The 25,627-nt window shown below is 44.5% G+C and overlaps 1 protein-coding gene and 1 non-coding gene across 2 annotated transcripts in view; both read left to right on the forward strand.

Annotated features, from left to right (window-relative positions):
- The window catches only part of LOC104861012, a 109,089-nt gene that overhangs the window by 61,598 nt on the left and 21,864 nt on the right, over positions 1-25,627 (forward strand). The gene's annotated exons all lie outside the window — the stretch shown is intronic.
- On the forward strand, positions 7-25,581 carry Adra1b (adrenoceptor alpha 1B). Its single transcript, XM_019207255.2, has 2 exons — positions 7-1,148; positions 24,591-25,581. The coding sequence occupies exons 1-2, from the start codon at positions 200-202 to the stop codon at positions 24,728-24,730; spliced, it is 1,089 nt and encodes a 362-aa protein (XP_019062800.1). The 5' UTR covers positions 7-199; the 3' UTR covers positions 24,731-25,581.

Below are 25,627 nucleotides of genomic sequence, written 5' to 3' on the forward strand. Positions count from 1 at the left end.
AGCGAGCTGCTCGGTGCAGGCAGGCGACGTGCTGCCGCTGGGCTGGGCTGGGCTGCCCGGGGGGAGATGATTCCTGGCCAGGAGGGAGCCTCTGGGAAGAAGACCACGGGGGAAGCAAAGTTTCGGGGCAGCTGAAGAGCCCTGGCTGCAGCCCTTCCGAGCCCGATCACCTCCCTGGCTATGGAGGGAGGACTCTAAAATGAATCCCGATCTGGACACCGGCCACAACACATCAGCACCTGCCCACTGGGGAGAGTTGAAAAATGCCAACTTCAGTGGCCCCAACCAGACCTCCAGCAACTCCACACTGCCCCAGCTGGACGTCACCAGGGCCATCTCTGTGGGCCTGGTGCTGGGTGCCTTCATCCTCTTTGCCATCGTGGGCAACATCCTAGTCATCTTGTCTGTGGCCTGCAACCGGCACCTGCGGACGCCCACCAACTACTTCATCGTCAACCTGGCCATCGCCGACCTGCTGCTGAGCTTCACCGTCCTGCCCTTCTCGGCCACCCTGGAGGTGCTAGGCTACTGGGTGCTGGGGCGCATCTTCTGTGACATCTGGGCAGCTGTGGACGTGCTGTGCTGCACAGCCTCCATCCTGAGCCTGTGCGCTATCTCCATTGATCGCTACATTGGGGTGCGCTACTCTCTGCAGTACCCCACGCTGGTCACCCGGAGAAAGGCCATCTTGGCGCTCCTCAGTGTCTGGGTGTTGTCCACCGTCATCTCCATCGGGCCTCTCCTTGGCTGGAAGGAGCCGGCACCCAATGACGACAAGGAATGCGGGGTCACAGAAGAGCCCTTCTATGCCCTCTTCTCCTCCCTGGGCTCCTTCTACATCCCTCTGGCGGTCATCCTGGTCATGTACTGCCGCGTCTACGTCGTGGCCAAGAGGACCACGAAGAACCTGGAGGCAGGCGTCATGAAGGAGATGTCCAACTCCAAGGAACTGACACTGAGAATCCACTCCAAGAACTTTCACGAGGACGCCCTCAGCAGCACCCGGGCCAAGGGCCACAACCCCAGGAGTTCCATAGCTGTCAAACTTTTCAAGTTCTCCAGGGAAAAAAAAGCAGCCAAGACCTTGGGCATTGTGGTCGGTATGTTCATCCTGTGTTGGCTGCCCTTCTTCATCGCTCTCCCGCTTGGTAAGTTGGGGCCGGGCAGGGGGGACCTCGATGTTTTCGGATCTTGAGTTTCCTGATAAGCTTACACTAAAGTTTTCGTGTGGGGTTTTTTTTTTTAATGAAGTCTGTGTGTGTCTGAAGATTGGATAATACTGTTGGTTCTGCAAAGGCTTTGCAGATTGGGGAGCTGGCTAAGAACCAACTCAGGTGTTAGTGGAGCACACTAAGGTACTAGGCACTTGAAATAGAACCAGAGCAGGAAGCTGTAGATGTAGAATGACTCACTCGCCAGCCAGCCTTGGTTTAATAATTAAAAGGATACTGGGCTTGAGCATCACACCAGCGTTATTTCAGTAGTAATGATGTGTCGGCTAAGGCAGCGTCACTAACACAGCATACCAAGTAGCTGGTAGTTACTGCAGACGCGGCATCTGGGAAGCAGGGAGGCAGCTTGTTCACAGAAGACATTCATTCAGCATTTCCAGGGCTCTTGCAGAGCCCTCAGGAGTTTTGCAGAAGCTGCATGCAGTCTTCCACTCCTCCGTCACCGTCACCGGCACCGGCACCACGGGCTAGCACCTCAATGCAATGCCTTCATTTTCAGTTAATAAGAGCATTTTACAGCCACACAGCCCTGCTGGGCCTTTCATTTATCTGAAGCTTGAGGTTTGAAAAACATGACTGGAGGGTCACACATTCTCAGGGTTCATCCCCAAATGCTCCTAAATCTGGTGATTTATGGAATGTCCAGAATTAGATTATAGTTGATCCTCACCTGGGCAAAATGGCAAGATGGAACTCTGCATCCTTCCCCTTTCACAGAAATGTATCCGTGCTATACTGCTTGGTGGTCCTGCTAACTAAATCATTCAGAGGTTTAACTGATTGCGTCTAAGAAAGAAGCCAGGGTCGGATGAGGAGGTAAACCTAGAGCAGGGTACTGGGACATACTGTCTGTACGGCTTTGGGAAACCCTCGTCCCTTCTCTGAAGCACTGGTCTGCTTTGATTCTTCTCCTGTCCCTGGAGAACACTACAGAAAATGAATGGAGGGAAGCAATCATGGCACAGTCATGTGCCACGGTGTCAGAAGCGCTGGCAGCTGCTACATGCCACAGATCACATGCGCCTGCAATCTCAGCAGGGTCTCAGTTATAAAGAAATGTAACCAAACCCTCAAGCAACTAAAATTCTGAAGATACACTGCTTTCGGGAGAAAAGATGAATGGAAAGAGAGTAAACTAATAAAGAGTTTCCATTTTTAAAAGACAGAAAGGAAAAAAACTGTTTAACCTACTCTCCATGTCATCTTTTACAAAGCAGGCTTGCAGGTTCTTATCTTTAAGAAATATTTTCAATGCCTAGCATTAAGTGGGAAGCTTGAAGTTCTACCCTAGGAGCAAGCACATCCTACTGCAGAGGAGCTTGCTTCTCTTTTCCAAGGTCCCCAGGTGCTTTTGCGGGCTTGTTGGGTTAACAGTGGATGTTGGTTCACACTGCTTTGCACTAGGTCATACAAAGATCGTGGTCATATGTAGAGGTGATTTGACTTATTAGCTATGTGACCATCAGCAAATGACTGCTCCCGAGTGAGCCTCAGCTTCTTCCTCTGCAAAATGGGGCTAATTAGTATTTGTTCCATGGACTTGGCACCAAAATATGGACCTAGTACAATATCTGGCAAAAAAAAAAAAAAAATGCTCAGTGAAAATTAGCTATCAGTACTACAAAAAGTCACGCCCGTGGGAACAGTAGTGTGTTTTCACCTTCTCTACTCATTTATCAATCCCACACCTGTTATTAAAGCCTCAGAAGAGAATTAGGTCTTTCTTCTTTCTGCCCCTGTCTTCCAGCCCACAGAGGCTGAGCATGCTCAAGAAAGGAAAGACCCCTGCAGGATACAGAAGTGATCAGAGGTACAGGTTTTGATTTTAGGATGCAGAAGAAACAAACTCTGAATTCATAGGAAGTTTCCAGCAAGTTGAAATGGAATGTCCTGCTCTGGTAGTCAGGAGAAAAAGATTTCTCATTTGAATTCTGCCATCCACTAACTCTATGTCCCTAGAATTGTTGATTTACCTCTCTGGACCTCAGATCTCAGGCCTGGACAATAAGAGAGCTGAATTATATTGCAGGATCAATTAAATATGTAGCCAATTGGGCTCAACATAAAGAGAATCAGATTGAGTAAAATCCAGTGGCTCCCAGGAATCTGCGTGTTTAATCAGCCCCCAGGTGATCCTGAAGACATGCACCATGGACCAGGCTTTGAGGATCACTGGCCAGGATCACTCAGCTCCCTTTAGAGCCTAACATCCTCCATGGCAAGGGTTTTGCATCCTGTAAAGCTTAGATGTTCCCCAGCCTCACAGTGGTATAAGATGCTGTGGCTCCTCTTGGGGTCCTACACTTTGAGTCATCAAGCCCACTGTTCTTCTCACTCACATTATCACCACAGTTTTTCTCCTCTCTACCTGTGCCTTTCTGAGACCTTGACCTCCTAGCATCTCAGGTCCTTGGCTTCCATGCCATAGAAAATGAGAGGTTCTTCTCCCTCGAATGGACTCAGAGTGTTTGTCCTCTCATTGCTATGGAACCTTTCTGACTCTCCACATCATGACCTCCTGAAGACTTTCTAAGCTGGCTCCATCCACATCCTTCTTCCTTAAAAACCCAATAGGTGAGGTGAGGAATGTGAACTCCAGCCTTGGGTTCAGGAAGGGCTCCAAAAGGCACTCAAGAGTTCAAACAGAGAAGCAACATAATTAATGTTTTCTTGATCATTGAGAAAAACATCCCAACAAAATGAAGATGTAGATTTTTACTTCCTCTGACTTAAAATAACATCCAAATAAAAGTAGCGTAAAGAACAATAGCTCCTTTGAAATCTAAAGAAGGTTCCACATTCTACATTTTCCACGAGGGCTTCCCACTCAGAAGGGGTGAAAGCAGATCTTGGGGAAGACCATGCTGGGCAAACAGAAAACTGCAGGTAGAAGTAATTTCCACTGGTGCTAGACTTTCAGGTGCCTAGTGGCAGGAGATTTCCATAGCTGTGTTTGTTTTCTCCATAGGAGAGAAGGGTTGGGATTCCTTCTGGGAAAGAGGAAAAATAGCCATGCCCCCCACTGGATCATGTTCAGGGGCCCCATTTGTTTTTCCTCCTCGCTTATTTTTATTTTTGGGAGCAGGGTGAGGCTGCCTGTAGAGCAGGGCCTCATGTCCCCCCAGCTGTGCCCTCCCTCCTCACCTCCTCCCTACAGTTGCCCTGTGGCCACAGACCAAGCTGGACCAGGGTCCAATGCTCACTCACTGAGGAGCAGAGATGGACTCCACCAAACAAGGGCCTTTTTATCTGGCCCCTGGAATCAGGCCTGGGAGGGGCAGGAAATAATTGGAATGGAGTATAGAAGTATTTCTACTCCATGGGCCACGACCAAGATGTCTGAGGGGCTCTTTAGCTGCCTGCTGTTACAATGAAGACCAACTCCCACCCTCCCAGGGATGGCCTATTCAGGGTCTCTAGAAGCAGCAGGGCCATTGAGGGATGCGCACTGCTGCCTGGGGGGCAGCAAGGCAGGGAAGCAGGAAGTGCTGGGCAGCCAACTCGTAGCTGGGCTTAGTGAGTTGTTTAGAAAACACTGGAACCTTGCCTTGCTCCAAATCTTTCTTCGTCTTTTAAAATGCTAAAAGGCACCAGGAAGCCATTATTGAGCTAACTGCTTTCCCCTTCAAATAAATGAAGGTCAATTTCAAAGAAATGGTTGTGCTCTCTATAGTCCTGGAACCAAATAGGAATCCCTCTCTCCAATGATTTTGAGTCTGCAGCCCTCTCACTCAAACAGGGGCTGATGAATTTCCAGCCTCCACAGGCACAAGGGAGAATGAGGGTCACAGTGACAACTTAGGACAGAACCACACCTACAGACATACATGTTAATCCTCCAACTCAGAGGTCTCAAAGCACAGGGATTTGAGTTGCCTATGAAGAAAGCAACTGGTTTGAGTATCTGGTAAGGGGAAAATTTTTGCACGCAGAAATCTTTGTCTGGAGGAGGGAAATCTTACTGAAGTAAAATGTGTTTTACTGTAACTCCTTCATAAAGATTTTCTAAAGTGCCTATTGTGTGCTACACACTGTAGTAGTCGCTGAGTGTTGAACCAAAAGCAAACAGTCCCTGCCAGCATAATCAATATATGATTACTGAACACATACTATGTGCCAGACATTCTGATGGGCCTCCTACAGATTAATCCTCACAGAGCTGCCCTGACGTGGGAATCAGTGCTTCTCCTTACAATGAATATACCAAAGCTCAGCAAGGCAGAGTTGAGGAGTTAGTCTGCTAGAACAGGCCACACCTGTCCCATCGCACCTAGGAGATGTCTGACCTTTTCTCCTCCCTGGTCACAACCTGCTGTCATAAAAAACATGCTCCAAGAAGCCTAGAGTCACTCTGTCAAAAGCTAGGCATGTTTTTCTGTTGCAAAATCTTGATCCTCTTGGGGAAAAAAAACAACTCATGAAATTCAAGGCAGACCATCCATGTTCACACTCAGGGCAAAATCTTGTCCACATCCCCTCCATGGTGTATGCTATGGGTCTCTCAGGACAAACTGAGCACATGGTCAGTCACCCAGCCAGAAGGAAAAAAACTTGGAGGGACCTTGCCCTTCTTCTAAGAATATGGGTCCACATCTTTAATCATACATTCATGCACTGAGTAAATATGGATTTATTGAGTGGCTACTGTGTCCAGGCTTTTTATTGGAGAAACAATGGTGAGTAAAATATTAAAGTTCTATAGAATTTAGCTCTATTGAGAAGGCAGGTATTAAAACAAACAAATAAACATGAATGCAAAATGTGATACGTGATTTGAAGAATGGGGGAGAGACGTTATTAGAATTATATAACAGGGATCCATCTGTCGTGAGGTCCCCAGGAGAGTGACATTTAGGCAGAACCCTAAGAGTTTAAGGGAGCTAACTCAGTGAGAGGAACTGGTAGGAAAGGGATCCACGTAGGAGGGAAGTTATGCCTAAAAGCCCTAAGGCAGGAGATGCTGAGGAACAGCAAGGCCTGGCAGGTAGGCCATGTAGAGACTTCTAGGCCACACAAGGACTTGATCTTTCATCTTAAGTGCATTGGCCACTACGGAAGGATTTGATGCAGATAAAAGAAATGATCTGAACTGCGTTTTCAAAGTGGTGGTACATGCTGAAACCCCAGCATTCTGGAAGGATGAGGCAGAAAAATCACAAGTTCAAGTCTTCTCTGGGCAACTCAGCGACTGAGACTTTATCTCAAAAAGGGGGCTGCAGGGATAAAAGCCCATTGTGAAGGTCCCAGGTTCAGCCCTCAGGATCCTAAGAAAAGGCAACTCAGGCTACTGTGCAGCCAAAGGCAGGAGATGAGGCAGGAGGTGGCCTGGTAAGTGCTGAGAGGGTGAGGCTGGTGGCTTGAACCAGGCAGGGGCCGTGGAGGTGGTGAGTAGAATGGATTTAGAGATGGACTGGTGATGCTGTATGAGGGTAAGCAAGAAAAAGAAATGTGCCCAATATAACCCTAGAGTTTTTAGATAGAGCCGCCCAGGTGCCATTTGCTGGGGTTGGGAGACAGAGTGGAACACAGCCAAGACAACTCCTCCCAATACCTTCCTCGGCATAAGATGCCACAGTGCGACTGAGCCACTGCCAGCCTTGAGCAGACAGCGTATCCAATCCAAAAGCTGGGACCAGGAGCAACAACAAACCCAGCAGCTCCTGAGAAACACCTGGCAGGGTCAATTTTAAAGCATAGATTCTTGGGCCCCACCATAAACCTGCTGTATCCACTTCTTCCATCCTGGGATCAACATCTCCATGTTGAACAAGTTTTCCCAATGGATTCTTATACAGTGAGCATGGCATCAGTCCTCCCTGTGCCTAGGAGTCCCTCTAAGTGCTATACTGTGGGGACAAGGAAACTTAACTACACCTCTGCAAGTGCAGCTAGGAGAATCCCCAATCCTGCCCAGGCTCTTGGTCCAATCCACGTGAAGGAAGGCAGGAAGGCTCGTGGGAGGGTAGTTTCTTGGAACTGGTACCTCCCTAGAGAATGAAAAGAATGAGCACCACAGAGGACCCTTAACCTGAGCACCCTGGGTATACTGCTCAGCACTACACCCCTCTCCACAGCAAGTGATATCATCCTTGTCTTTACAGACAGAAGAAAGGTTCAGTAACTTGCCCTAGGTCACACAGCCAGAAAACAGAAGAGTCTGTCAAATTCCCATTTGGCACTCAATAAACACTCATTATATTATACTTGTTGTTACTAAAACTGCTTCCCTAAAATCTGTCAGAACTCTGGTACCCAAAGCTTTTACTAGCTCATGGCAAAATGAGAAAAAAATAGGAAAATGTTGTGTTTTTAAAATTGAATGTTTTCAATATAAATGACTGTCTTTTTCTTGAGGACCATGCCCTTTCTATTTTAAGAAACTGAAATGGCATTTTTTTGAGGGAATGAGGGTAATGAGTACTGGAAGTCGTGCGTGTGTGTGTGTGTGTGTGTGTGTGTGTGTGTGTGTGTGTGTGTGTGTGTGTGTGTGTGTGTGTGTGTGTGTTAATGTCTTCCTTAGCAAAATAAGAAATCAGTTACTCCTTGTCCCCTCCAAATTTTTTCTGAAATTTTACCATGAATCTCTTAAAACCTTGGAATCAGAAAAGACACCATGGTGGTGAGACATAATACTTTTTTTGGGAAAAAAAGGAAGAAAGAAAGGAAAAGAGAGAGGAAAAAAAGGAAAGGAGGAAAGAAACAGAGGCAGGAGGACAAAATGAGACCCCTCAGCCTTCCCATGGGATTCAGTGGGAGGGACAGGAGGTCTGAGAGGACAGGGACTATGTGGGAAGAATTGGGCACAAGGACAGGAGGAAGTAATGGAGGCACCGACCCCGCTGAGGCCAACCAGGCCTCAGAGGTGTTGGCAGGTGCATGCATCACGCAGCACCACCACGGATGGGTCTGTGACTATCGTTGTGTGGGGTGCGCTGAGCCTGAACACATTTTTGGCTCATAGGAAGAACTGAGGGACACTGGGCCACACTGGGAAACTGCTTTATCCCATATCTGCAGGACATTTCCACAGTCACCATGCTCGCTGACCACATCAGATAGTAACGATACTAATAGCTCCCAGTTATTAGGGCTCGCCATGGGCAGCTCACCAAGCTTGGGAAGGGGCTGTCTGCACTTCCTGTGTTCCCTCCATAGGCTTGTGACATGGGCACTGTTACTGCTCCCATCTTACAGATGAGGAGGCAGAAGCTCAGGGTGATACAGTGATCTGCCTCAGGGTGGCCAGCTCGGTGACAGGAGACGGATGCAACCCCAGGCGGCCAGAAGAGTTCATCATTGGAGTCTCCTAGAGATGGGGCTCTGAGCCCCAATTTGAGGAATGTAAGAAGGAACTGGGGAAACCAGAAGCAACCCTGAGGAGGACAGGAAGGGCAGGTGGCTGCCCATCATTTAGCAATGGAGCGGCAGTGAATCCCGGTGAGAACGTAAACAATATAAAAATACGGCCGGGGATTTAGCTCAGTGGTTCCACCGTCTGCCTCACAAGCCCAAAGACCAGAGTTCAATCCCCGGTACTAAAAAAAAAAAGAATATAGAATAATTGGGTCTTCCCCAAGGGAGATAAGTCAAATTTTCTCTTTTACTTTTGATATTTTTGAATTTTTTTTTTCACTTTACAACTTACTATTAGTATTGCTACATACAATTTTAGAGTCTTTTTATCAAATTTGGGGAAACACATGACTTATTGGAATGTCATGTATATTTTTAAGGTTTTAAGTACAATTTTGGGAACTGCCTAAAATATACAGGATTTTTTCACAGTGTCGTTTCTGGCTGCATGCATTTCAGACAAGGTTCCCCTCCACAACCCAACTATACATACTTCCAGCACCACGGGACTTTCTCCTATTATAGCTCAGCCTCTGGTCCTTCCTCTTAATGATGCAAGGCTGAAGAGTCTGTATCGCAAGTAAAAGTATTTCTAGAAGCCATCCTTTCACTCTGCAGTAATTCTGGCTAGTGATGATCCAGCTATAGAAAAAAAAAAAAAAAAGACTTGGAAGAAAAGGGCTCACGGTGTAGGGGAAAAAGAAAAAATATGAGAAAATGGAAATAAAGTCTGTGTAAATAGGGAAGGGAGGAGGGGGTGAAGGGAGGGCAGGGGTAAGGGGAAGAAATGAGAACCAAGACCTGTCATGTAGAAGTACAAGATCCCAATGACGAATGTAACTACACTGTATACCTAAAAAGTACCAATAAACTCAATGAGAAAAATTTTTTAAAAATTAGAAAAGACTCAAATCACATATGCATATTCAACAGAACCCACATGAAATGTAGCCTAAGTCAACTCTTAGCTACTTCCTCAAAGTGCCCTGTGCACCTCTACATGAAAAGGAAAAGAGGCAGCAGAAGGATTCACAATGAAAAAAGAGAGCAGTCTCACTGACTGCAATTAATATGCCTTACTTTTGAAAACTCTGAACCAGCCTTGGGCACCTAGGCCCTCTCCCTGAAAGGAGTATGTTCAGAGAAGCAGCATACACATACATACACACACACACACACACACACACACACACACACACACCCTAACATAATGAAAAGGGCCAGCATCATTCTGACTTTTTCGATGAAGTCAACTTTGATTTCCTTAATTTTATATTTTTCTTTATCTTCCTTCCTCTCGTATTTCCTTCCTTCCTTTTCACTTCTTGTCACTAGAGACTGAACTCAGAGCATCACACACTCTAACATTAACTTTACCCCTAGACCTTGATTTAATACCAAACTATTCCCCACCAAAAAGTGTGCCCCAGCGGACACGTTAGTTCATGGAGCACTATCTTAGGCAGTGACCATAATCCCAGTCTACCCCAGACCATTCCCATGGATGCTGCTATAAAAGCATAATTATTGCTACAACCCCCTCCTAGGCTCTGAATGAACAACGGAAGTGCCTTCCCATTTAACACCAGGACAAGTACTCTAGTTTCATGTCAGACCCTGAGATAGTAGGAGACGGAATTCAAACAGCAACACATTCAACAGCCCAATGAAAGAATGATCATGTGAGAAAGAATGATCACGTGAGGGACGAAGAATACAACTTAACCGTGCATGTTTCGCGAGAAGCAGGACTGACTGTAAATGCTGGCTTTGAAGGTTTTAAATAAATATTTAGTTTTGTTGCTTTAATTACTCAAGCAAGTGGCTGAGCTGGGATTTGAGTCTCCAGCTAGACGGCCCTAGATGCTGACTGAATGAGTGAAGAAAGGCAAGGAGAGGATCGATTTCAGCACAAGATCAGTGGTGTCATCTAAAGAATGGCAGTCTCCAGACAGGCAGAAGGGCAGCCAGAGGGAGATTTGGTGGAGAGGGAAAGTGAGGGTGTGTTCTGGGGTCTTGTGAGGCTGGCCTAAGCGCGGGGGACGGAGTATCTTCATCCCATGCATCATCTCCCCTGTTGTAGGACAGAGCATGAGTCAGCCCAGGGCACAGCAGGCTCTGTTCCCATGGAAGCCTTGTGCTTTAGAAGTCTGTCAACACTCTTGGACACACACCTCAGCAGCACATTTGAGGCACCTTTGAACACTCAAGTGCCCCTCTCTGGTGTGAGCACACGCACTGTGCTATAAAAGTTGACCAATGAGCTGTTTAGGCTGAAACATTCAGAAACAAAATGTTCCAACATGTAGAAGTGTACCATTCCTCCCAGAGCCCCATGTAAGGTTTTCTGTGGTATCTGCCCGTGGTGTCCAGCACCTCTTAAACTTTCTCTCTTGCTGGGTTGAAATTGGGGCTTGGCTTTGCACGCTTCAAGATAGGGTTTGCTGGCAAGCAAACACGCACGGCTTGGAGGCTAAGCTTAGCACTTTGGAAAGGACCCAGAAGGAGGTTAAACCGGGACTAAGGGCAAGGCTGTCACTTACAGGCATCAACCCCAGGGCTCACGCCACCAGCAGAGGCAGGCGGGCAGAGATCCAGAAATCAGCTCATCAGGGAAGGGAGGACTTAACGACCGAACAATTAAAAATTAAATCTCCATTTCATACATTCAGCCTGTTGATCGTCCCCAGGCATCTAGAGAAAGTAGTTGGGGCCCTTCCCCGCCTTTCCGGGGACGTCCCCCACCACGCACAAGTATGAGTCACTGTTCCTGGCCTTTTGGAATAAACCTTAACAGAACTGTTCTTGGGGGTTTTGTTCATTGACTACTTTGGCGATCTGACAAAGCCCCTTCCCACAGTAGACACTTAGGATAAAAGACATAAGATTTCAAAACAATCCAATTATCCTGAAATACAGTTATCGTCATATTAAAAAACAAATCTATTATCAAGTTGTTAAAAAGTCCTTCTTCGTGTATTAAATAAACGATTTCTAGCAGCAAGTCATACAAATAACTACTCTAATTGTGAAGTAGTGACAAGTAGAAATATTTGTCGGCAAGAAATGTAAAGTGATATTATAAATCTGATTTCAATTGCTGACAAATCCTGCTGTGGCTTGCATTCTTGTTGAAGGAAATGTAAATCTTCAGCCAAAGGCTACTTTTGTTTGTTTCTCTGTTTGTGTAAGTATTTTTCCCATCCAAGTTCAAGTTCATGGACCTCCTAGCCCCAAAATAAGAACTTTGCCTTAGGACATCACAAAGATGTACAATCGGATGTGAGGTTTTCTGGGCTCTTTTCTTGAGGGATACAGATGATACAGTTATACAGATATAGATGCAATGCATGTCTTAGGACCATGAGGAATTTGGACTATGCCAACATACTTTGTAAATATTTTGCATGGTAACTTGCTGCAACTGTTTTAATCAATTAGCTTCTTTACTTTAAATGATGCATAGACTTTTATTAAATCAGAAAGAAGAAAAGAGAAAAAAATCTTTCTGCTCTCCAGACCCCAGGTTCACATCCACTTTTCCCTCAGCACTAAAAAGTCACCAGATTATTTGTGTCTGCCTTGAGAAATATTCTCTTTATTACATTTATACCCATATATGTGTATGTATATATACTCAAGCACATATGCATGTAGTATTCCTTCTTGCTCTTATCTCTAGTGGTGTTACTTTATAAACACTTAAGGTTCCATATATATATTTTTGGGGGGGTGTGCCGGGGATCACACTAAGGGCCCTGCACTTATGAGGTAGGGTGCGGAACCACTGAGCAAATCCCCAGCCCTTATATTTTTCATTCAAAAGCATATTTTAAATATAGATCTCTGTCAGAATGCTGTGTTAGAATTTGTGTTAAAGTTACTGTTCTCTTTTGTTATGGCTGTATATATTCTGGATTGTCCTATTTACTTACCCATTTCCCAATTGATTGATAGTTAAATTACTTTTTATCTTTTGCTACTACAAACAATTTTGTAATTAATATCTAGAGATAGAATCACTGAGGCAAAGTATATTTGATATTTTAGCTTTTAACCTGAACATATTCAATTAAATAATTTTAAATAAGTGAAATGTAAAGTAATATTAAAAACAAACAGGTTGGGGCTGGGGATGTAGCTCAGCAGCACAGTACCTAACTGACAAGCACACAGTCTTGAGCTTGATCCCCAGTACCAAAAATAAATAAATACAAACAAATAGGTTGACTAGGTGTGACCATACACACCTGCAATCTGAGCACTTACGAGGCTGAGAAAGGAGGACTGCCATGACTTCAAGGCCACCCTGGGCTACTTAGTGAGTTCAAAATCTGCCTGAGCTACATATCGAGACCCTATCTCCAAAAAAAAAGGTTACATGTATATCTATTGATCTATCATCATTTAGGAGGGATGTTCTTTTCATTTCACTACAAGTACAGCAGTCTGATTTACTTTTATAGCTGTGTAATAGTCTTTTATATACTTTTCCCAATAGTTCCTATGGGAAAACATTTAAGTTATTTTAAATTTTGTGTTACTACAAAATAGTATTTGTATACATCCTTCACCATTTTCCACATGAATAAATATATCTATAACATACAATCCTGGAAATGGACCATGCTGAGTAACTTTTAATTTTTATAAATATTTGCAAACCATTCTCCATAAAGACTGTATCAATTTATGTTTCCATAACTGACATTTGAGGGTGTCTACCTATTTACCAGGTGTTATCAAGCTTGACTGCTTTTATCTTAATAGGTAAAATTTTTGTGAATGAGGGTAAGCATCATTTCCTATGTTTAATGTAATCAACCCTCTCTTGATGTACATTTGTTTTCCAGTTTTAGCTGTGATAAATATTCTGATTGAGATTTTTTTCCCCCTTACTAGCCTATGAATGTGCCTGCTACTTAGGATAAGGATCAGATCAAAAGGTAGGCTCCTGAGAAAAGCCTCAGACATGCACTGTTAAATTACCCTTTGGAAAGAGTGTAGCAATGTATACTCCTACTAAGTGTGTTTCCGCATCCCTGAAAAAAAAAAGTTTTGTATCGATAGCTCCTAGATGCCTGGGGCTTGAGAAGTTTCAGGCACCTGCTTGACAAGCTTCCCCTCCAAGGTGGTAAGATGGATAGAAAGCTTCAAATCCTTCCAACTAACTTGATGTCAGCTTCCCAGAGTTCAGGACCAGCTAGCTGCCCTCCTGGGACACAACACGCCACCTGTCAGGGAGCCTAGGAGGCAGAAGTCTGGAATGTATTTCACCCAGGATCCGAGAACAAAAAGCAGTCACCCACGGTGTGTAAACAGATTTGATACTCTGCACAGCAGCCAGCCCCGCCACTGTCTACCTCAGTGGTTCTCAACTCAGGGGCTGATGTTTTATTTAAAACCATAAGAAAATAAAGGGAATGCTATTGCCACACCCCAGGAGAACAGCGGCATTTGCAGCACTGTGGATGAGGAGGTAATAAGGGAGGATTCCTCCAGGTATGCAAGCTGGCCCCACCCCACCAGGGGCCAATGCAGATCCAGGGAATGCAACCGGCCGTCTATATTTAGACAAGAGCATGGCACATGCACACATTTTAGTTGCAAAATTCAAATTAGCCCTGGCAGATGCCAGTCTGACAAATTGAAAATTCACTTGAGCACCACTCAGGAAGAAAAAAAGCTGGCCCGTTGAGCAGATTCTGCTGGGGAAGAGGCTTTTTGAGAGGAAGTCAATGGGCCCTGGCTGGTTAGGGACATAATTTACTGCTGACCTTGAACTGTTAATCTGGACGGAGAGGCCAGGTTATTTCCAGACTGCACTAAATCTAGAGCAGCTAGGACAAAGCTGGGATGAAGTGAACTTTGACCCACGGCCACAAGGTCCGAGGACACAGGGGAGGCCACAAAACCAGGGGCCTGGGCTTGGACTGTGATTCTCAGAATCTCACCAGGAAAGCCCTCCCGGCCGTCTCCCTCTATGCGTGGCACCCCATTTTGTTGAAAGGAGTTACCACCTTCCCTCCTCGGAACATTCTTGTCAGCTCTTCATGACTCCTGCTGGAATGGTAGCACGGGGTGCTAGGAAGAACAGGGACACCAGAAAGAGACTGCCACTCAACACTCTAAGCCTCAGTTAATGCATCTGTAAAGTACAACTGAGTGCATTCACCTTATAGAATGGTAGTGATAAATACACGAGAAATGAACGGAAAGCACTCACTGGAAGCCAAACACTAGTAAGTATTTCATAAGCATTAGCTAATAATGTACATGAAGCCTTATATATAGCATCTGCTTTGGCAAAGATATTGAATAGATACCTGTTAGTATTGCTGTGATCACAAATTCTATGAATGGGTTATATCCTTTGGGCAGACAAAAATGGCACTGGTTTGTCTTACTTACTTTTCACTCACTGCTCAGACAAAAGTCCCTGGCATCCAAAGCTAAAGGGAAAGGGTTTATTTAACTCACAGTTCCATAATTGGCTGGCTACAAGGAAGGGTGACACATGGCAGAGAGGCGTCACAGAGGAGAAATAGTTCATGGAGCCCACATGATAGCAAAAGCAACAAGGGAAACTGACCGGTGTCTTTCTGCCCCTTTATCTTATCCAGACTATTGAAATTAGGCTGGTGCCCAACTAATCACTCCCATGTAGTGGTTTAGTAATCACACACCCTCAATCCCAGCATCACACACTCTAGAATCAGCCACCTTTGCAAAAGGCCCGCCTATGACCACATAAGGCTTTTGGGGTCATCTAGACCCAAACCGTAACAAGGTTCCTTTTCATTAAATTGTTGGGGGATTCTTCTGTTAAAAAATGCTTCACAAGCACAAAGACCCAAGTTCGATGCCCAGTACCAAAAAAAAAAAAAAAGAGTTTTATTAGATAACTGAACGGGATGATCCTATGCTTGGAATGTATTAGAAGACTTTAATATCTCTAGTCATGTTTCTCTCTTTTAAATATCGTTTTAATGATTATGAGATAGTAACTCCCAAGAATTTTTAAATAATTTAAGAGATACCCACGAATCCTCCACCCAGATTTAACAAATGTTAACATTTTGCTGAATTTGCAGCAAGTTCTCTTCCTGCTTTGTCAGAGGTGCTGCTAATGTGTTACATGGGCCTCCACCCCTTGGTTCTTTCCAAGTCTTTCCCAGGGGCAATGCCGTGATGCCCATGATTGAGTGGACACTTCTCCATGCATCCTTATATTTGTGCTCTGAGGAGCAAGGAGTACAGCTGTGGTGACTGCGGCCGGATGGTTAATCCTACTCTCAGACTCCACGCCTCTCCTTTATTAGCTGTGTGGCTTCCGGCAAATGACTCAACCTCTCTGTTTCTCCTTTCCTTCCTTTCTCAAATGGGACAAGTGATACCAACATTATCAGGATGCTGCAAGGTGAAATTAGAATGTTCATACAAAACAGTGGTTCTTAACAAAGAAGGATTTTGTTCACCAGGCCGACCAGGGAACACTTGGTAATGTCAGTGTTGGAGGACTATTTTTTTTCTCCCGTTTTTTCTTTTCTTTCTTTCATTTTTCTTTTTCCGTTGAGGGGTGCTGCTACTGGCATCTAGTGGGAGAGCCCAGGGTAGCTGCTAAGCACCATACAATGAGCAGGACAGCTCACTGCAGCAAAGAATTACCCTACCCAAGATGTCACTGTTCCTAAAATAGAGAAACCCTGATGTGAAGGATGCTCTCACTTTATAAAAACTCAATAAACCTTTGTGCAACAAACAAAACAGAATAAAACATTTGTTTTACATGTAAGACACTGTGGTCTCCATTGAGTTGTCCCTTCTTAGTAAGAATGACAGACAGCAGACATTGCTTTTTTCTACAGTCTGAGATGTCTATTCCATTTGTCAAACCAAAATGATAAATTTACTAATAATGTAAACATTTTGCCTAACAGATAAACTGGAAGTTTTTCCTTCAAGCCTAACTCTTCCTTGCTCTCTGTGAAAAACAAATTATATCAGCACTTTAAGCCACAAAATTGGTTCCTTTAAACCACAAATATTCCTTTCACCTAAATAAGCCCAAGGACTGGCATGGCAATAAGTAAATAAAAAAAGCATCTTAATTAAGAGAACATTTTTGGCCGCTGTTCAGAAGGACTGGCTCTCACGAAACCACAGAGGAAGAGTAGAAAATGAGGAAGAAGAAGGGAGCCAAAGCTCTGCTTCTGATTCTCCCAGGCTTAGGTGGACTCAGAATACTCAGCCTGTGGCTGCCTGGGGAATCAAGGCTACGACAGCCTGTGCTTGTTGACACACCACTGGGACTGGCCTCATCGGCAGGTCCTCAAATGTGTTCCCAGCCCAGAAGCATAACACCAGCCAGGAACTTGTTAGAGATGACAGATGTTGGTGTCACCCAAAAATGACTGAATCAGAAACTGGGGGTGCCACCCACACACCGTGGGTTCTCCCAAGCCCTCCAGGTAATACTGATGCCTCCTCAATTTTAAGTGGAAGAAGGCCAGGTCCCCCTTTCCCCGAGTGTCCACTTCCGAGGCACCCTCCAGGGACACGGCTCTCCAGCACAGTTCAGAAGTCGGGGAGCCACCGCAGATGGCACTTTGTGTTGGACGCTTGACACATATTCTTTCATTTTCACCACAAGAATAGGAGGGAGTTGCCAGTACATTCTTTCCAGATGTGAACACTACAGCTTTGAGAGTTTAAGCAACTTACTGAAGGCCACACTCACAAAATTAGGCTGGACCCAGCACCTGAATGTGGGTCACCCTGATGTCAACTTCTATCTCCTTAACAATGACACCGCACTGCCTACTGGTGATGAGGACAAAGCACAAACAGATTAGCACTACTGGGCCAAATGGTGAGCTCTGCCAGGATGGGAGAGCTCTGCAACCACCTATGATGAGATTCACCTGGCTTCAGGTAATCCCTGAGGTTAACCTCCAGAATCCTGACACTGCCCCCTAGAAGCCAACACTACAATGATCTCCTTTCTAGCCTTTCCTACCAGCTGCGTGTAAAGCAGACACAGGCTCTCTGCACTCTCATTTCTCATCTGTATCAGTTACAGTAATGCATTCATAGCAACACTGTTATGAGAATCAAATGGGGTAATAAATATGAACATATCTAGCCCAGTCCCCCGTGCACCACAGAGACTAATTAACTGTTACTTTTCTTCCATTCTCTTCGTATCAACAACTACCAAAACTACTCCATCCAGGACTGATTCTCTGAAAGTATCCTTTATTGATCAGTTAGTTAATATGAAGAGCTAATCCTCATGGAGCTTTTAATTCATAACAATGGTATTCTGTGTTTGCCTGTAAATTAATATTTGGATTTCAACCAAGGGCACTTAGTCCTCCGAATTTCACAGCCATGATGTGATTTACTGATGCAAATGTTCAGGGATATGAAAGACCAGTGGGGGAAGTTTTCCAGACAAGGAACCTCCCATCTCCCTCCAGTGTCACTGCAAGAGTGCATCACTGGACTCAGTGGCTGGGGACCTCCCCCCCAGACAATGGGGTAATGAGACAAGAAAGGGAAATACACCTTTCAGGTTGCAAAACGCTTTAAAGAGAAAAAAGGAACTAGAGGTGGGGCCAGGGATTTAGCTCAGTGGTTCTGCAGCCTGCCTCGCAAGCACAAGGTCCTGAGTTCGATCCCCACTACCAAAAACTAATGGATCATTTGCCAGCATTTAATACAGTTGCTCAGGATCTGCATAGTTGAATGCAATAAGGCCTCATTAAATAGTAGTTATAACTACTAATAAGAAACTAATTGAATTAACTTTTACTGAGAAAGCTGCTTGGAAGGTCCTAATTAGGTTATTTGTAGCCACTGGCCTAGCTTGAAAATAAAAGACTGTTACGTCTTCAGTAGTGCTTAGAAAGCAGGGTGTCTGGCCTTGTGCAGGCAACGCTAGAGGGCTCTGCATGTGGGGGCACCCAATCCACATCTACCTTGGTTCTCCCAAAATCACACTGTGCACCAGGATGGATCCCCTAACAGGCCCCACTGCTCTGAGGAGCTAGTCAACTTTAAAGAAGGAAAGGGCATTTAAAGATGAAAATGCCAGGAGTTTCATTTTATAGATGAGGACACTAAGGCTCTGTGTGAGGTTATTAGTCTCCAGGAAGGTTCAGGATTCTCCACCCTATCCCAAATTTTCTTTCACCGTGATCTGGACTAAACATAGAACTTGGTTTTAGAATGTGACGCAACTGGCACAGACTTTCATTTGGGAAGGGACAGAGAAACAAAAAAGCGCTGGATTCCCAGTCTTGTGCATGCATGCATTCCTACAGGCATATGGCTGTGGGTGTGCAACATGTTAAGTGAGGGTAAATCAACCAGAGGTGAACTGCTGAACTGCTTAAAAACTCTCTTTGCCTTGCTGGCAACACTGAACTTCCTAGAACACAACTCTGGTGGGGCTGGCACCCTGCTGAACTTCTGGGGGGGCGCTTCTGAATTCCTACACATGACAGCAAAGTTCCTTCACAGGTGAAGTCTAACCTACCTCATCTCTCAGGACTGAGCTTTGTGCTCAAACAGAACAGGGTCCCAACTCTGCCCCTCACCAGCTGTGACACCACAGGCCATTTATTTAATCCCTCTCATTTTACATTCTGCATATTTCACTGAGTTAATAGGAGAATTAAAAGACAGCAAGCCGGCAATCCACACATGGCTCACGTTAATGCTCTCCAGCCATGAAGGAGCACCTGCCCCTCCCTGAACACATCTGGATCATACATTCCCCAAGCCTCTGCCACTGCTCTTCCCTCTGCTGTAACACCCTTCCCCCTCCTCTGCCCTGTGAATTCTTCCAACTCGAATGTCCAGCTTCACAGTCTTCTCCAATGCGCCAGGCAGGCGACACTGCCTCTCCTGTGCTTCCTGTGTCCCCGCTCCATGCTCATCAGAGCCTGCTCACACTGCACTGAGCATTCCGATGTCCATCTGCCCCGGGAGAAGGGACTCACTGAAGAAAGGCCTGGCATACAGTCAGCACTCAGGAAGTGAATAAAATAAAAATCAAAGGAACTATGAGGATCTGTGAGGAAGGAACAAGATTGATCCCAATGTCACTTCTGCTTTGGGACTAGGCGAAATGTGGATGAACTGCATGTGTTCTGACAAAGATCCTCCGATGGACCAAAATTTAATTAAGCTCCTGAACCTTCTCCTAGTCACATCTGTGCAGGTTCTTTACAATCCAATTTCACTAAAGAAACCCTTTTAAGCCCGTTTAGCAAGAAACCTAGCCTTGATAGCTGATCATCCTCAGTACCTGATCACATTCTTCCCCCTCCATGCCTGGGTGACTTGTGAGCACACTGGCCCGTCTTCAGCAAGCACCCTGTCTATCCAGAAACACCACCTCACCCCCGATGTTCTCCATCCACTGAATTCACCCTGCACCTTAGCTACAAACACCTACTTGCCAATTCTGTATCAGATATGAAGCCCAATTGCTCTAACTACAAAATCCCTATCTGATGATAAAGAGTAGTCCTCCTGCCATGCTTTATTATCACTGAATAATTTTTAACAGTCCATGCACATACATGAATATGTGCATACATACGAATGCACACATGCACATACACATGCATACAGAAGTGCATGCATACTCATATACATCCGAGAAATTAGCCATAATTTTTATGGCACTTTTTATTTTCTTCTCCTACATCTCTACACTGACTGTACTGCTCTTATAATCAGAAAAAAGACGATAAAAATAATTCTGTAAGTGGGACAGGGATTTAGCTCACAGGTGCCGCCACCTGCCTCACCAGTGCAAGCTCCTGAGTTCGATCGCCAGTAACACCAAAAAAAAAAAAAAAAAAAAAAAAAAAAATCCATAATCCAGTGAGCTGAAAAGAAATACATGAAATGACAATTTCCCAAACACATTCTTACAAATTTGGGAGTTACCTGAACTTCAATATACTGTGGTTTTGATTTGACGCCTGGAAGTTTTGGTTTTTTTTTTTTCTGTATGATGTCTGTAATAAGAGCTCATTTGAAGCAGCAGACTGCACACAATAAGGAGAATCTATCTGTGACTACCTTTCTAGAAACCTTTTTTGGGTACTATGAATTTTCACTGACAAAAGGGGCATGTACCATGCTATCTAAAACAGTAAACTTAATTTAATTTAAAATTCACTTCATTCATAGTAGTCACTTTTCAGGCATTTGGTAGAAGACTGTACTGGACAATGCTGGGTTAGTGTGTCTTTCAGCCTGCTCCAAAAATGGTTAATGGTGTCCAGAAAATAAGCATACCCATTGCCCCATGAGGTGTTACTTCTTTTTTTAAAGTATATATTCATGGAGCTAGGCATAGTGGTGCATGCTTGCAATCCCAACAGTCTGGGAGGCTGAGGATGGCAAGTTTGAGGCCAGCCCAGGCAATTTAGCAACTTAGCAAGAACTAGTCTCAAAGAAAAAAAAAAAAGTTAAAGTGGCTGGGGATGCAGCTCAGTGCAAAAGCGCTGGGCGTGATATTCAGTACCAAAATATATCAATGTCAAATGGTGCAGCCACTTTGGAAAACAGTGTGAAAGTGCCTCAAAATGTTAAACATAAAGTTGCCTTCTCATGCAGCAACCCCACTCCTAGAATACACTCAAGAAAGTTACACCATACGCCTCCACAGAAGCTTGTACGCAAATGTTTAGGGTGTTATTATTCACGATGACTAAAAAGTGGAGAGGATGTAAACATCCACCAGCTAAACAGAGAATATCAAAATGGGGTATATCTGCACAAGGAAATAGTATTCAGCCAAATTAAAGTTCAGTCCCACCCTTACTGCTACCTGCAGATGGCAAATCTATAGATGCTCAAGTCCCTTAATCACAACAGCATATCATTTGATATAACCTACATTCACCATCTTATATACTTTAAACCACCTCCAAATTACAATGTAAATGCTATGTAAATAGCTGTTATACTGTATTGTTTGGAGAATCATTAGAAGAAAAAAGTATAAATGTGTTCAGTACAGACATAATTTTTTCTCTGACTTTTGTTGATGTGTAGTTGGACTGAGGATGCAGGCCCTACAGAAACAGAGGGTCAGCTGCACTGATCATGGTGCAACCTAAACAACCTTTGAAAACAATAGGCTCAGGGAAAGAAGCTAAACACAAAAGGTCACATAGGGTTTGAGCCTGTCAACATGAAATGTTCCGAACAGGTGAATCCACAGGGAGACAAAGTAGATGGGTGTTTGCAGAGACTGAGAAGACAGGGAAGGCAGTGGTTACTAAGTAGGATTCTGATCTTTACGAGTTGATCAAAAGTGTTCTGGAATTAGTGGTGTTGATGCACAGCTCTGTGAATAAACTAAAGACCACTGAGTTGTACACTTTCAAGGGGTGAATTTTGTGGTATGTGAAGTTTATGGTTCCTAAAGCTGTTTTTCTGTTTGTTTGTTTAGTATTGTAGTTGGGAAAAACCTAATTGTCCACCCACTGTCAAGGGAGGAGATAAACACCAACATGTTCATGCAATAGACTACGGTGCAGTACATAGAAAGAATGACTTAGTTTTGGACTAATTAACAGAGCCTGAAGACAAATTGTTAAGGAGGGAGAAGCAGGTTTCAGGGTACAGTATGAAATGGTATATTAAAAAACACCCCAAACCCCAAATACTCTATTATGGATATGTGCTTAGAAACACGTAGGAACAAAAAGTACTGGAAAATTATGTACCAAAAAGATAAAAATATTTAATGCTGAAGGAAGGTTCTGGAGTTAGGGATGGCAGAATGTGTTGTTAATTTTTAAGAGATAAAAACACTCATTTGTTATATTTATTTAATAATCTTAAAGGTCTCTTTATTAAAATAAAAAACAGAAATTGGATTATGTCTGTGAAGGATACGGAGAAATAAATAACAACTTTCAAAGATGTAAACTACCTAAGCACCATCATCAGTTATTGTTTCTGTATTTCAACTGAATTCCTCTTTTCTCCCAGAGAAACACACTTAACTCTTAAATTGTGCTTAGCCCTGAATTCTCTAGAGTTGAAAATGCATCTACAGGCTACTTCCTCTAGTTGAAAACCCTCCTGGAAGAGTAAGACCCAAAGTCACGTGATTAAAGGGTGGCTGCTCAGGGACTTCCTCTCTGGTCCCAGGCCACCACCTCCGAACAAGATCTACCTAACTCATGCCTCTTTTATGCTTCTGGTAGTGTGTGTGACCTACTTAGGGAACTATTTTTCAGGAGTTGGGGACAGGAAAAGATTTGCTTTTCTTTGATTTTTCCCCAATTTTGTTCCATCTTTTCTTCCTGAGATCACAAGGGAAAAGGGATAAAATAAAATTTTTTTAAAAAGGGAACACAAGGGAACACTTTCTTTTCTTGTAGCTAAAATTCTAGATGATTTTCTTCTGATCAGGATATTGTTACCTGGGTGACGAAAGGACTACCACAATTGGCTGTGCTTCCCACTCATACATTTTTTTCTTTCTCTCCCTCCCTATTCCTCTCCCTCTCCCTCTCCCTCCTTCCCTCCCACCACAATTGGTTCTCCCTGCCTTTCAAGCACATATCTTCACTAATCAGTAAGGTTCTCTACCCAAAATTTGCCTGTTTATTTTCCTCAGCCTCCCCGAGCGTGCTATTTCACTCTGTGAACTTGGGATTTTTAAAGCAAACTGGTCCCGTTTCCTTCTGAACCTTTCAAGTAGGTTTTTTTTGGGGGCGGGGGGGAACGCTTCTATGGATCCTGATTTGCTCCAGGTGCCCCGGGACAATGGCCCCATTAGTTACAGTGGAGAGCTTCAACTCTCCACGGTCCCATCCTTGTCTCCTGGACCAAGAGTCAGGCTCCTGTGTTTTCCTTTATTATGTGCATGATCGTGGTGCAGTGTCCTGCAGGCTGTTCATTCTAGACACAAAATCCACTTGCCTTATCTTTTGAAGAATGATCCAAAGCAGCACACGGTCTCTATTAATCAATTAATTATTCTCCATCACAAAGAACAGCTAACACTTAGCCAGAGAAACATCAGAATAATGTTGAAAACCTGGTCTCTTGACAGGCTGTGCTACTACTTTGTCAAAGCGCCCTTAATAAAATATGACTGCTTGCTCATGATCAGTGGATTCAAGAGGTCTCAGTGGGCATAAGTTAAACAAGGGCTTACAGCTAGAACTCAGGGAGCAAGGCTTCTGAGGGTAGCAGATGCCAGGCACCCTGCTAGGTGTCTTAGCTACATTATTTCCTTTCATCTTTACAACAACCCTAGGAGCAGGGGGAGTCTTGTTAGTAGCCTAATTTTACAGATGTGGAAGCTGAAGTTTAGAGAGTGAGAGGCTTGTAAAGATCCTGCAGCCAGGTATCTGTAAGGTACCTTCCATGTGCTGGCCACTCTTCAAGGCACTGTAAGCATGAGTGAATTACACAGGCAAAACCCTCACCTCGATAAAGTTTAAGCCTTAGACAAAAAAAAAATCTGTGTGTGTGTGTGTGTGTGTGTGTGTGTGTGTGTGTGTGTGTGTGTGTGTGTGTGTATCAGAGAAATGTAACTACTGGAGAGGAAAAAAAATGTGCTGGTGTGCCAAAGACAGGCAGGGTGGTGAAGATAAAGAAAGAGCATAACAAGGCTGTCAGGGGAAGGACTCTGGCAATGGGCTGAAACTTGAGGGAGGAGAGAGAACCAGGCCTGCAGGTAGGGCAGGGGAATTCCAGTCAGCTGAGACTGTGGGTGCAAAGCCCCTTTGAAGGATTCACATTTGACACTGCCGGCCGACAAGGAAAATGGGAGCCGGAGAACTGGAGTGGAAAGAGGGGTCAGATGATGACTGACAGAAAGGTAGCACAGACATCTCGAAAGGCCTTGGTCATAATAAAAACATCTGAGTGTCTCTTTAAATATGACTGGACAGAAAATCACTGCAGTGTTTTGGAAATGAAAATAATGTGCTCTAATTTTCCTTCGTAAAGACTTCAAGAACAGAGGATGGTTGGAAGAAAGAGGCTCAAGAGTGGATGCGGAGAGGCCCATTGTGGGACTGCAGCAAGGGTCTGGAAAGGAGATTCGGACAGCTTGCACTGTCCCTCCATTCTCGTATGGGAAAACCTAGATCACCCAGGCAAAAGCACGAGCTAGGACTTACAGAGAAAGCCACTTTCCTTGAATTACTCACATGAGGCACCCTCAGGACTTGCCCCCCCTCTTACTGAATGTGCCCAAGGAGTGTGCCACCATTTGCCAGGGATCAAACTCAGGACCTTTCACTTGTGAGGCAGGCAGTAGAAGCACTGGGCCCTTTGAGCAAGGTTTTTATTGAAGTTGGGCATACCCAGGAAAAGGTACACCAATCAGAAGGGTGGCTCCATCAGTCTTCAAAAATGGAACACATCTGTAAGCAGCACCCAAAATCAGAGAGAAAGGGGAATCAATACCTGCATCCCCCCTTCCCCACTTCCAATCCATCTCTGGAATTCCTAGCACATGCCTGTCACATGTTTTGCCAAAATGATGCTCTGTAAACCTGTTTTTTCGGTCTTGTTTAACCCATCCCCCTTTGACGAAAGTGAAAACTGTATCCCTTCTCCACCAGGGATTTTCTTATAGCACCAACTGAGAAGATCTGAATTTTATATCCTGTGGTATGTATTCTCAAAATGACAGGGTTTTCACATTACAAATTAAATGTAATACTGAGTATGCTTTCTGCAAGCTTGGTATAAATTCCCACTCCCAGATTCTGCGTGGCCCCCTTCTTAAGAATCAGAGCTCATACATAAATGTGACACAAATCCGGAGAGCCTGAAGGCTGTCCTGTCTAAAAGAAGAGTCTGGGAATCCACAGCTCGGACGGCCAGACTAAGATACATCAGTCTGTGGGGTAGAACAAGGACATGACTGCAGGCTGTCCTCAGAGGACAAGACACTGGGCAAGAACTAGTATTTACTGACCGCTTATCGTGTCCCTGGCACTCAGGGAGGTGTTTCAGTATATTATTTTAGTTAACCT

Source organism: Fukomys damarensis, unplaced genomic scaffold (genome assembly GCF_012274545.1).
Source record: "Fukomys damarensis isolate Sample0158 unplaced genomic scaffold, DMR_v1.0_HiC HiC_scaffold_9, whole genome shotgun sequence".
Lineage (NCBI taxonomy): Eukaryota > Metazoa > Chordata > Mammalia > Rodentia > Bathyergidae > Fukomys > Fukomys damarensis.